Source organism: Lissotriton helveticus, chromosome 8 (assembly GCF_964261635.1).
Source record: "Lissotriton helveticus chromosome 8, aLisHel1.1, whole genome shotgun sequence".
NCBI classification, from domain to species: domain Eukaryota; kingdom Metazoa; phylum Chordata; class Amphibia; order Caudata; family Salamandridae; genus Lissotriton; species Lissotriton helveticus.
Window position 1 is genome coordinate 1285951647 of NC_136069.1, and position 13836 is coordinate 1285965482.

The 13836-nt window shown below is 45.8% G+C and overlaps 1 protein-coding gene across 1 annotated transcript in view; it reads right to left on the reverse strand.

Moving 5' to 3' along the window:
- Positions 1 to 13836, reverse strand: part of NALF1 (NALCN channel auxiliary factor 1) — a 1236035-nt gene that overhangs the window by 58972 nt on the left and 1163227 nt on the right. The window contains exon 2 of the mRNA XM_078656179.1: positions 1925 to 2096. Coding sequence (XP_078512305.1) covers positions 1925 to 2096 — 172 coding nt within the window. The remainder of the gene's footprint in view (positions 1 to 1924; positions 2097 to 13836) is intronic.

Sequence of the window (13836 nt, forward strand, 5' to 3'; positions counted from 1 at the left end):
TATTCATATTCAGAAAGATCACCAATAGGAGACAGGTATTAATAAGATTGGGAATTTTGCACCACAACACATCATCTCTCACACCACACTTAGATCACATAACAAACTTGCACTTTACCAAGGATGTATACAAGACTAGCATGTGTCAAACTAACAATGGAAAGCACTGTGTTTTGAGCAACTATAGTGTATCAACATGCTGTATAAATGGTAGAGACCAAATGATACGTTGATCCTTCTCCAAGGAGTAAAGCTTCTCTTACTTGAAGAAGGCTTCAAGCTGGTAATTCAATCCCAAGACTTATCAACACTGGGTTCTTGTAACTGTCTGCTGAGAGAAGTCATAAAGGTCTACCCAGCACCATTTAAAGTCATGCTACATTTTGCAAAGAGGTTGGTCACAGAAGAAATGAAAAATTACCATACCAAACCCCTTCTGGCCACCTTCAAGTGTCTTCCTCTAAAAATAAAACGCTTTCTTAAAATTGACAGCAACAAAATACTGTGGGGCAGATTTACAAGAAGGTGCCGCAGTGTGGCACCTGAAGTCCTTTGGCTGTGCCACGCTGCAGCACTTTCAGAGCACAGGAATGCGACATATTTACAATGATATGTTCCATTCCTGTGCTCTCCCCTTCGCTTGCACACAAACAGCTGCCATGCGCCAGCACAGGCAACCTTGCACTGAGGTGTAAGGATGACTGCGTCATGGGGAGATTGTTTTTGTGCAGGACGGGGCACCTACCTGCACAAAAATAATCTCTACAAGCATTTTTCTCTTTCAATTCGTGCTGTAGAAAGAGTAAAAAAATGGAGAGAAATGAAAACATTTGTCCTTGACGCATTTCCAGGCTTACGAATCCTCGTAAATCTGGAAATGTGTCAGGTTCTATGGTTGTTGCGTGGGAACTCCCACAGCAACACCCATGGAACGTCCCTTGCATGCAAAGTGCTGCATGTAAAAGGGCCGTATTTACAAGGACAGGAAAAGCCCTGCAGGGTGGCTTTTCCTGTCCTTGTAAATATGCGGCCGAGAAATGCGCTGCCAGTGCGTCACAAAAAATGGCGTACTGGCAGCGCAAAATGCTTGTAAATCTTCCCCAGGTACTGAAACCACAATCTTCTTCTCAGCAAAATGACCTCTGTGGTGGGGATTGTGCTGAATGCAGGAACTCTTCTGCAAAAAACACCTGCTTTTGATAAAGACAAATCACTAAAGGTGTTCCTTTTGGAAGCACACCAAGTGTAAGGATCGCCATTTCACCAGCCATCTGGACAATCATATCGAAGAAACACATGAAAAATGAACTATAAAGGTTGCCCAACAACATTTCACCCTAGCAAGGGATGGCTTGAAGATATACCTTGGTTTGAGGTTCTCAAATGATCTGAACTATTTGCCTCTAGTTGGCTTGGCTACATGTGAGTATAAACCGCAGTTCTGAATCCATAACCAAACTGCCATTTCTTATACAAAGGTGTATTGAATACCTTGTGCCCCTCAAACTTTCTTTGCTGATAGAAGCAACGTATGGATTTGTGCTAAATGTTAAAAAATACTTTGTTTCATATGTTATAAGGATATTGCAATTCACTGCGAAATTATGTGACCAAATGTAGGAATGAAGCTGAAGGCCTTTATCAAATCATAGAACTCTGAGACGGCTTGCAAATATTCTTTACTGTAAAACAGAGGATACTATTGCCGAACATATATTACTGTTTAGTGCGTATGCACGAAGTTGTAGTGTTTAGAAAATCAATAACGTTTGTAAAAAAAAAACAGAGGGTACTTTATTCCTTATAATACATAGTCTCAATCTTAACTGGGTGTGTTCATTGATGTTGTACATGATTTAGTTCCCATCGACACATGTTACCAGTCACTGAGCAGTTTTCAGAGAGTAAACCAATTGCTCTTTACCTGTACAGATGAAACTCGATAGACCTCCGTAGACAACGTCATCGTTGTCTGGTAGTATAAACGGACACCTTGTCTGTACCTCCAAACAATATTGCTTGCAAGGAATTTTGCTACTGCAGTCAAGTTGTGTAACTTCAAAATACTGGGAACACAGCCAGGCTTTGTAGACAGTCTGCAAAAAGAATGAAAAGGAGAAATGAGCTTTGATTAAACTGTCTCGGTTAAAAAAAATGCTTGCTCAGCCTACAAACAAATCATGTACAAACACACATTAAAGCAGAACCTCTCAACAGTTACATAAATACGTGTTCCCAGTCTTTGTAAGGTATTAAAGTGAAAGCCACGGGATTTAGAATAGCTTACAAATGGAAAATGCATATTTTAAACTTAAACGAATAGAGAGCAATGGCTCTGCGATGTAGACAGCAGTAACATTTGTTTTTCATCTGAAAAGAGGAAGGCGCAGATCTCTAGTTGAAACAGCAGGTGGCAGTATTCACCCACTAATTATTTATATTGCTAATTTATTGCATCATTTCTGTTATGTTTGGACACGTAAAGGAGGCATAAGATTTCTAAACGAACTGAATACATACACAGCCTTTTTAACCACATTGTAGGATGTAACTAGGAAGAGCACAACAAGCCCGCAAAGCAGCAAATTAGAGTCAGGCTGAATAAAAAGCGACATTTCCCCTAAAGGTGACCTCACAGCGTAAAAAAAAAAAGTCTGTGTTCAGCGCCATCTCCTGCTGCCTAAACACGGATATAATTCAGACGTGTGATGTGATAGAAAATCCAAGCGAGCAACAGGGACCTCTAGAGGAATGGCACTTGGGAAACACCTCGGTGACTAAGGCCCCGAGCAATCTGACGTCGTTTCAGGTTTTCATTAGTCTGATTGGCGGCACAATATCGACTGGTGAAGGCTGTGATTATGGAGGTTATTGCTGGGTGAGAAGTGCCTTTCACTGCACAGGGTTCATTCAGAAATAATCGCATGGATCAGTCACAATATTTCTATCTTTTCCTGGGTGATAAGCAGCAGGTGCCGACTTGTCTTTGTTTCCATGAAAGGAAAGAATTTCCCACCACCAGTAAAAAAAAAAAATCGGCCCAATTAAAAAGTTCACGTTAATCATTGAAAGGTGTAATTTGTGTTCTAGTTTCCTTTATTTTTTCAGATGCTATTCAAGGCAGGCACATTTCGTTTTCTGTACTGCTGTTAATATTAGAGTAGGTTAACGACTGTATTCCTACGCAAATGATTATAACACACATAGGGGCAGAATTACAATAACTGGCGCATCCCTGCATATCAGCAGGGATGCGCCAGTTATTGTGCGACACGCCTCCGCCACCATAGATGCGCCGCATTTACAATGCGGCACACCATGGGGCAAAAACGGCACAGGTGCGTGACGCATCTGTGGCGGAAATGCGGCGCATTGCTGGAGTTGCGTCGCAAGTGCAACGCAGCTTCAGCAATGCTCTGGGGGGCCCTATGTTTACTATGCTGCGTCAATCCTTATGCCTGCTTCAAGCAGGCGCAGGGTTTTGACGCAGCACGCCCCCCCCCTGCACAGGAACGCCTCCTTCTGTCACAGGGCTTTACAACGTGACGCATCTCCCAGATGCATCCCGTTGTAAATACCCCGCAGCATGGCGCATCTTATGCGCCGCCAAGGCGCGTAAAAAAGGCGCAAGGGGCATATAAATCTGCCTCATAGACTGTATATTTGTGACTCATTTGCCAGAATACCACAGATAAGGTTGCTAGGCAATAAAATGAAAACATACCCACTGCTCTTTGAGGTATGATCTCTACATTACAGTGCTTCGTGAGTATTAAAAATATAGGAGTAGCGTGCATTAAACTGAAATTGTAAACTTTTGGGGCATATTTACGAGGAAGTGGCAGAGCGTGACGTTAGCCACCATGGCTTAACGCTGCACTCAGCCACTTCCAAAAGCAGGTCTGCACCATATTTACAAGGATACGGTGCAGCCCTGCGTATCCCCCCCCCTGCACTTGCGCTAATTTTAACAGCCTGGAGCAAATTTTAGCTGCCTAGAGCCAACGCAGACACCCTTGCACCATTGTAGGGTAAGATTGCGAGCGGCCCGGTGGCAGTGGGCTTGCTCGTGGGAGCTGAGGGCTGCGACTGAGCTTTTAAGTTCATTTAGCGCGCTGTCACGCCGATTAAAAGCGGTGACACGCACTTACTTTTAAATTGTATATTCTTGTTGACTAACCTGTACTGAACATCAACAGGTACCTTTTAACCTTCATCTTGCCTTTTCAGGGGCCCAGCGAGGCTGGCTGGCAGCTGATTCCACCTCAGGCGCCGAGCGGTAGTGGCCGCCATCTTGGATCGGGCTGGTTCGCCCGACCCCACCCACGCCACTCCCCCCACGCTGCTCCTCTATTTAGGAGCGTTTCACAGTCTCCCCAGCGATTGCGAGCGGCCCGGTGGCAGTGGGCTTGCTCGTGGGAGCTGAGGGCTGCGACTGAGCTTTTAAGTTCATTTAGCGCGCTGTCACGCCGATTAAAAGCGGTGACACGCACTTACTTTTAAATTGTATATTCTTGTTGACTAACCTGTACTGAACATCAACAGGTACCTTTTAACCTTCATCTTGCCTTTTCAGGGGCCCAGCGAGGCTGGCTGGCAGCTGATTCCACCTCAGGCGCCGAGCGGTAGTGGCCGCCATCTTGGATCGGGCTGGTTCGCCCGACCCCACCCACGCCACTCCCCCCACGCTGCTCCTCTATTTAGGAGCGTTTCACAGTCTCCCCAGCGATTGCGAGCGGCCCGGTGGCAGTGGGCTTGCTCGTGGGAGCTGAGGGCTGCGACTGAGCTTTTAAGTTCATTTAGCGCGCTGTCACGCCGATTAAAAGCGGTGACACGCACTTACTTTTAAATTGTATATTCTTGTTGACTAACCTGTACTGAACATCAACAGGTACCTTTTAACCTTCATCTTGCCTTTTCAGGGGCCCAGCGAGGCTGGCTGGCAGCTGATTCCACCTCAGGCGCCGAGCGGTAGTGGCCGCCATCTTGGATCGGGCTGGTTCGCCCGACCCCACCCACGCCACTCCCCCCACGCTGCTCCTCTATTTAAACGTCCCTTATGTGTCAGCGCAGCGGACGAGCGCAGCGGGCGCGCCGGAGGCGCGCCGGAGTCAAGCCTGAGTCCTGCCCGTCTGCGCCCGTCCGCGGCAGGCCGGGGCTAGGGGCTCCCCCTTATGCCCTCTCGTTGCCTTATACCTCCTCTGAGCTTCTCTCTCACTGGATCCCTGGCACTATTAGCTCTACTGTGGCTAATTCACTACAGCTCTTAAATCTCCTTACGTGCCCCCCTGCTGCCCCCCCCACCGTTATTCAAAGTTATCTCCTGCCTTGCGCCTCCGCGCCTTCTCGCCCCCTTTTGCTTGTCCCCCCCACGCCGTCCTACAACACTACTGCTACGCTCCTCAATACTCGATCTGTTGTCAGTCATCAGCACGAGCTGCACGACTTCCTTGACTCCCATAACCCGGATCTCTTGTTCCTAACTGAGACCTGGCTCAAGGCTGATTCCCTTCCCAATGTCCTAGCCGCACTCCCCCCTTCCTACTCCATCATTCGGGCGGATCGCCCGGAGGGTAGGAGAGGTGGTGGAGTAGCCCTGATATCACATTCTGACTCCCACTTTCAGATACTTCCCTCTCCTCCTATCCCTGAGGTAGACTGCCTAATAATTCGTGCTAGCTCTAACTTGACCCCCCTCACGGCTGTTCTCATTTATCGACCCCCTCATGCTACTTCCAACTTTGTCTCTTGTCTCCAAGACACCCTCGCCACACTGGTTATTAACAACTCCTCAGTGTTGGTGTTGGGTGACTTCAACTTTTGGCCCAACGACCCCGCCGAAACCCCCCTTTCTAAAGATTTCACTAGCCTCATGACCAGCCTGAATTTCTGTCCCCTCGTCCACAGCCCCACACATGTCCACGGCCACTCGCTTGATCAGGTCTGGACTTTAAATATCCCCACTACTCCTCCTGTCATTTCCCCGTGCTCTTGGTCGGACCATTTTTCAATTTCCTTCTCCCTCGCGCTAGCCCCAGCATCTAAACCCCCTCTCCCTAAGAACACCTGGGCTAGAAAGTGGGGTAAGGCAGATATGCCATCTTTCTGCCTAGCCTTGGCCAACTCCTGCCCTGACCTCTCGGGCCTCACCGCCCCAGACCAGCTGACTACCATCGATGGCTGGCTGGCTCGGGCAGGCGACGACTTCGCTCCCTTGAGACGGATTACGGTGAAGCGTGCCCATGCGGCCAATCGTTGGTTCACCCCCGACCTCAAGGAGAAGAAGCTGGCCGCACGCAGAGCAGAGCGCGTATGGAGAAGAGAATACTGCCCCGCCAAAAAAACCACCTATCTCTCTGTGCTCAAAGTTTACAAACAAAGCATACTTGATGCCAAGACCCTGTTTTACTCAAACAGGATATTGGCAGCCGAATCTCAATCCAAGGAGATTTTCGCCACAGTACATGAGCTTGCCTCATCTAACAGAGCCACGGCCTTGATCCCCCCCTCCCAACCACTCTGCGACTCCCTCAATGATTTTTTCATTGACAAGGTCGCAACGATCAAGGCTAAAATCTCTCCTCCCTCCTCGGCCTTCATCAACCCCTCCCCCCCGGTTATCACTTCCAAACTCACGTCCTTCCCCCCTCTGACCACAGCTACACTCTTTCCTCTGCTTCAAAAGGTAAAGTCGGGCTCACCCCTAGACTTTGCCCCCGCTCGTATCTTGCGAGAGGTCTTCCTACACTGTCCTACCCCTCCCCTCACACTCTTAAATGACTCACTTAAATCCGGAGTTGTCTCCACTGCCCATAAATTTGCGGCAGTTATCCCCATTCTAAAAAAACCTGGTGCCGACCCTTCATCTCCTTTAAATTACCGTCCCATTTCCCTTTTACCCTACTTGGCCAAGGTCTTGGAGACCCACGTAACCAGCACCCTGAGCACCTACGTGGAAGCCAACCACTGCCTCTCCCCCCGGCAGGCGGGCTTTCGCCCCCTCCACTCGACGGAGAAGGTAGTGATCTCAGTGATGGACAGCCTACGCGAGGGCATTGATACCAACGTCCCCCAGGCCCTCATTCTTTTAGACCTATCCGCCGCATTTGACACGGTGGACCACTCCATCCTTCTCACCCGTGTCAAGGCGGCGGGTATAGAGGGCCTGGCCCTCGCCTGGCTCAAGTCCTTCCTGAGTGACAGGGCTCAGGCAGTCCATCTTGCTGGTTTCACCGCTGCCTCTCGTAAGGTCGCATGTGGAGTTCCCCAAGGCTCTTCCCTTTCCCCTCTTTTGTTTAATTTATACATCTACCCCCTCATTTTTATGTTACAGCAGCTCGAGGTCACGGTGTTCAACTACGCCGATGACCTCCAGCTAATTTTCAACCTTTCCCACCCCTCCTCCTCTGCTTCAAATGTCCAATCCGTCATGTTATTCATCCAGGATTGGATGAACTGCAACCACCTCAAACTCAACCCAGACAAGACGGAGTTAGTCTTGACTAGAGGTGGTTGCAGCCCCTGGTCCCCTTTCCACTGGCCCCCTTCACTTGGTGTTCCCCCACCCCCAGTCCCCAAGGTCAAGACCCTCGGCATCCTCCTGGATCCCTCACTTTCCGTCCACTCCCAGGTCAGCTCAGTTGTTTCCTCTTGTTTCTTTTCCCTTCGAATCATCAGAAAGATTTCTCGTTTTTTTTCTTTACCCGCCCTAAAGATTATAGTGATGGCCATGGTGCTCTCGCGCCTTGATTACGGGAACATCATTTACAACGGCGCTCCAGCTTACGCCATTCGCCGTCTGCAGCTAGTGCAGAACCAGGCTGCCCGCCTGATTCATGGCCTGCCTAAATACCACCGAGCCACTCCCTTACTGCAGGCATTGCACTGGCTGCCGGTGAAAGAGCGTGCCTTGTTTAAACTTGGTTGCACCACCTTCCAGGCTAAAACAGGCACCGCCCCGGAATTCATTTGTTCTGCCATCACCCCCTACATTCCTGGACGAGAGCTTAGGTCCACTCATCAGGCTCTGCTAACTATCCCCCGCTTCAGTAAGAAAAAGACTGGTGGTACGAAATTTGCAGTACTTGCTCCTTCGTTTTGGAACTCCCTTCCTTTGGAACTCCGCATGTCATCTTCCTACATGGAATTCCGGAAGGGTCTCAAAACTTTTCTTTTCTCTCGAGCCTACAATGCTTAATCCCCCTCTGCTCCTGCCCGCTTCTCTCAATCCAACAGCGCCATGAAACCGCATGGTAAAAGTGCGCTATAGAAAAGTTTTTAAATTCAAATTGTTTATGTGCAGGAAAGTGTCCCTTCCTGCACAAAATCTGAAATGGCATTTTGAAACTTCTAAGTGTGCTGCTTAATGCAACACACATAGACGCTGCAAAACGTCATTTTTTAATTGACTGTTTATGTGCAGGGGCGTCACCTTCTTGCACATAAACAATCAATGGATTTTGCTGTTTCCATGTGTGATGCACAACGCAGCACACATAGAAACTGCAAAACCGAGGAGAAATGTATTTCTCCTCATTGAGCCTGTTTAAGACCAGGGGGCATATTTACGAGGAAAGTGGCGGAGTGAGGTGTTACTTTTCATGGCTTAACGCTGCACTCCACAACTTCAAAACCGCAGGGCTGCACCATATTTAGAAAAATATGGTATGGTGTATCCCTGCATCTCCCTAAACAATGCAGCACACATGAAAACAGCAAAAATGAGAAGAAATTAAACATTTCTGCTCGTTGCGCAAGGTAAGACTAGGTTTTCCTGGTTTTAATTTTGGTGCTGCCCTATATTTATTCTGCCCTTGTAAATTTGGGGAAGAATCAAAATCAAAGGGTGTTGCGGTGGAACACTCACAGCAACACCCATTGCCCTCCTCTTTCATGCTAAGCATAGCATGAAAGGGGGCCTTATTTACAAGGCAGCGTTAATCCATGTTGAGTGGCTTAACACTGCCTTGTAAATAAGGTATTGCCCCTAACGCCACAGGAACGTCGTAAAAAGTGATGTTCTTGTGGCGATCGGGGCTCCCAGGTTTTTCCTGGTCTTAATTCTGGTGCTGCCCATATTTATCCCTCCCTTGTAAATATGAGGCAGGGTCAAAATCAATGGGTGTTACAGTAGAACGCCCATCCCAATACCCACTGCCCACTCCTTTTATGATAAGTATAGCATGAAGGGAGGCTTATTCACAAGGCGGCGTTAAGCCAAATTAAGTGGCTTAACACTGCCTTGTGAAAAACGCAAAGCCCCTATCGCCACCACAGCGTCAGAAAAAGTGACTATGTGATGGGGATAGGGAATTGTGAATATGCCCCTACTGGTATTTATGAGGTCCCTAGCGCCAACAGAAACTCACATTGTGTGACGTTTCATGGCGCAGGAGCCTGCTCCATATTTACAAGACAGCACTAAGCCACTTATTTTGGCTTAATGGTGCCCCATAAATATTGTTTCCTTTAACGCAGTTTTCTGCTGCGTGCAGTGGGTGTTGCTGGGGGCGTTCTTAGCAACATCCATGGCTTTTTGAGACTGCCCAAGATTTATGAGAAATCGTAAATCTGAGGCAGCGCCAAAAACTCACGCCTCCCCAGGGAGGCGTAAGGGAGGCACAATGAGGCAAAATAGAAAAAGCCTTTTGTGATTGTTTTTGTGCAGGAAGTTTTCCTTTCCTGCACACAAATAATCATTAAATAATGAGTATTTGCTACTTCTATGTGTACTGCATCTACAGCACTCATAGGAGTAACAGATTGCTATTAGTAATTCTTTATGTGCAGGAAGGTGCAAAGATGCCTACGTTGGTGCAAGGCAGCTAAATTTAGTGCCAACGCTAGGGAAAACACTGGGATGCGCCACATTCTTATGAATACGCAGTATCCCTGCATTTTGAAAATGTCAGAGTGTGGCGCATTCCTGCCCCTTTGTTTTGCCGTAGGACAGCACATCAGGAAGGCCTGCAGCGCTGCCCTACGGCAAAACCTCATAAATGCAACCCCTACATTTTAAGGCTATTATTTTTTTCATTAAAAATAATTTTTTTAACTTAAAAAAAATCTGACCCTAAGTAAATGGTTTTCTCTTAGTTAATTCTTCAGCCTTATATATAGTTCATATTAGTAAACATAACTGGCACAGAGATTTCATAAAAATACATATATGTACACATTTTTCATTAGATAACCCCTGAACGGATGTTAGTGTCTTGTTATAAAAGGAAAGGTGGTCCCTTGACATTCTTCCTTTCCATTATGAACTGTTTAATTCCTGGAGAAGGTTCTCTAGAAGGAGTTTTTTTCAAAGTCAGCAATAGTGGCAGACAGGGAATGTGCTCTGTGGTTCTCATTGAACGCAAAAGAGGCCCTTCGCAGTGCCCTGCGATCCTCTGACCGGTCTGGCTGCGAGTGGCTGCTCCCTTATCCAATGTTGATTGAAAGTATATATCCCCTTTGAGGGTAGAGATTCTAGTCCCACTAGCCATCTGTCAGTTTTACTTGCTCTGAGCTTCCTTCATTGTAGCTTTGGGTAGTTCGCCAGAATGGGGATGCATAGCTCCAGGCCCTTTATTTCTTGTGAATTTGCTGCATGACAGAGGCCTGTGTGAGTCGGCAGTGGCTTCTTCGCAATGGGGGAGAAGGGTCGCCCCTCTGGCTCAGAGCCAACAGCTGAAAAATAATACAATATGTCACTATTTTATTATATTTCATTTGCTGACCAAGCCAGCATGTGTAGGGGGGCTAGGCTGGGGGTCACAGGTGGGAGTGGTTGTGTACTCTAACTGTGCATTTCTGTGCCGGCCAAACAGTCATGCGCAGTTAGGTTTCTCGTACCCGGCTGCATTCCACAGCTGGGTGGAGAAATGTGCCAAACTCCCTGTTCCTGAGCGGAGCGTCTTAGCAGCCTGCTCAGGCCAATCCAAGCACTGCTCTCATAGTGAGAGAGCAGCGTCTGGATTGGTTGGGGAGCCTGTTGTAGGGACTGTCGGGAGCTGCAGGCAAGAAGAAGCACCGTAGCCCGAGTTGGCCGCAGAATCGGGTAAATGTTTATTTTTTTATTCAAACATCCACCCCACCTGCTGCAGCCCTGCCCCCTCCCCCTTTTCCCTGAACTGGATATTGGCAGCAGCCACGACTGGTGTGAGTGCTCTTCTGCAGAAGAGTCATGAATCAGCAAGGGCTGAAGCCTCTATGATGTCACTAATGGAATATTTTTGGGCTGAGGTGCAGAGAATGCGCGAGAGTTGGGAGAAAGAGTTAGCAGTGCAAAGAAGAGTCATCGATTATAATAGGTAAGCTTGTAGGATTCCTTTGTACAGATAACTCATGGTGAACCTTAAAGTTTAGGGTTTCTCTGGCAGATCTCAATCAATTCTAAGAGAGTTCCTAGGTCCTTGAAACCAGAGGAGTGTTTTAATGAACCAAGTCCCTTTCTCAGTAGGAGTGCTGCAGAGGAGATGAAATCCTGAAATAAATAGAATAGTATTTCAGGTGAACTGTCAGGATTCCATCTATTAAGCAGGCTTGTTCCTACTGATGTGCCAAGTCACAGAATGGTATCAAAATGTGTTCTGCTTCTATCTGTATGTTCGGAAGTAGTGGGGTACACTTCTGATGCTACGCTGTAATGCCACGTTTCCTATGCATTACTGTGATGTCATTGCAGTTCAAATCAGATCTCTTGCCCTATGGTTGCTCTTTGCATCCTATTAGGATTTCCTACTGAAGAATAACATACTAACAAATATGCCCTATTGATTTAAAAAAAAAAAGCATATGCTTCACAAAGAGTGTTTAAAGTAAAAGATAAAGGAAGGTTAACTGAGATAAGATGGTGTGTAATTAGCAATATCCTTGAGTAAGAGGTAATGCTGGACTTAGGGTGCAGGAACATTAGTCACCGTACTCTCAATCAGTTACTCTATAGGCATATGTGGTGGGCATTATTGAGGTGTCTTTACTCACACAAATTGTAGAATACGAGTTATGATGTTTAAGTTTAATTTAACTACATATAATAAAGCAATGCATTTCTTGAAAAATACATTGAAAGAATAGGAAAAAGACAAAGAGGTGTAATTGCAACAAGCATTGAAAAATCCAATTGATCAGGCCTTGATATCATGCATGTAGAAGCATACTCCCTATATTAACGTGCATACATCTATTCACTATATACATAGCACCACATATACGGACATCCAAGCAGACAGACCAATGTTCATACTGATACTATATCCTTCTCAATTTATTTTCCTCCAAATTTAGCCCCTCTGCCCCCTTTCAGAGATCAGTGATAGAGTGGAAATGAGCAAATTCTTTGCAGAGTGTAACATGTTTATAACATTTGACAATTGACACATGCTTTGTACTATTGTTTGCCAGATATATCATTTGCAAAATACAAGAATACAAAAGGCAAATGTTTCTGTGTAGAGTTTGCCTCTTGTCGTTATTGTAATATTAAGGAACTGGTTTATGCTTCTGCTTCTGAGACTGAGACATGTTGCTTTGTGGCCACAATGCCTGACAAGATACAAATGGGTCCAATCTACTTTAAGAACGACAGGAAACAGAAGTAAAACTACTGCAATCTCATTTCTGTAATGCACAGCGATGGTTTTCACAAAAGTAATTACACCATTCCATGACACCATTTTTCAAACTTTGAGCACAGAGTATTTTTGTAAACATCACGCTCCAATGATATAAGTAAATGCTAAATGAGCAACAGCGAAACTCTATGCATCATACATACCTCCTGCATTCCTTGCACAGTATTCTTTGTGAACCATCAGTCAAGTGGCCTTGAATACTACATTTCCCATCAACTTATCCCTGTCCTATATTTTACAAAACTATTTTGTCAGGAATAGAAATAGATCACAAGTAATTCCAAACAATAAAATGTAACTGCAATTAAAATAGTATCTAAACACACTTAACTGTGAATTAGGAGAGTAGCGTTTAGGGAAAAAATAACATGTCAGAACAAAGGAAGCTATTGGGAGAAATATTTCATGCAAGAATATTTGGATTTAATAAAAATCTTAGCTACATTACAGTGTGGCTGCTTTTTCATTCCCTTACGAATATACCAAAAAGTGTATACTCTCTTCTTCTACAAATACTGCTTTTCTCAAAGCTAATGTGTGTTGGACTCGGCCCCTTTTGCAGGGACCTCCCCAAACCTTTTGCTTTCAGCCTCCTATTTTCTGACCCTGTTTTATGACTTTTAGGATTCTGCACACTTTACCACTACTAACCAGTGCTAAAGTTCTTGTGCTCGCTCTTTTAAATATGGCAGAACTGGGTTACAGCCAATTGGCACATTTACTTTACCTGTAAGTCCCTAATAAAGTGGTGCTACATGTACCGAGATCTTGTAAATTAAATACTTCTGGTGGGACTTCAGCGTTGATTGTGCCACCCACATAAGTAGCCTGCCAAACATGTCTCAGGCCTGCCATTACAACCTGTGGTAAACTGCTGTTTCGACCTGACAAAATAAAAAAAATCCAGGTCTAAATCTGCCTTATTAATACATATACGTCACCCCTAGGTAAGTCTTAAACAGCTCATAGGGCAGGGTGCAGTGCATTTACAAAGTTGGACATGTACTTTTAACTTTTACATGTCCAAGTAGTGAAACACTTTTAAATTCGTTTTTACTGCTGCAAGGCCTGTCTCTCCCATAGGATAACATTGGTTTACCTTGTTACATTTAATAAGTGGTAACTTTCAATTGGAAGCAGGTGACAATCTCGAGTTCGGTGTCTAAAGAACATTAATTTAAAACCCTCTTTAATGGTAAAGTTGGATTGTAAGTTA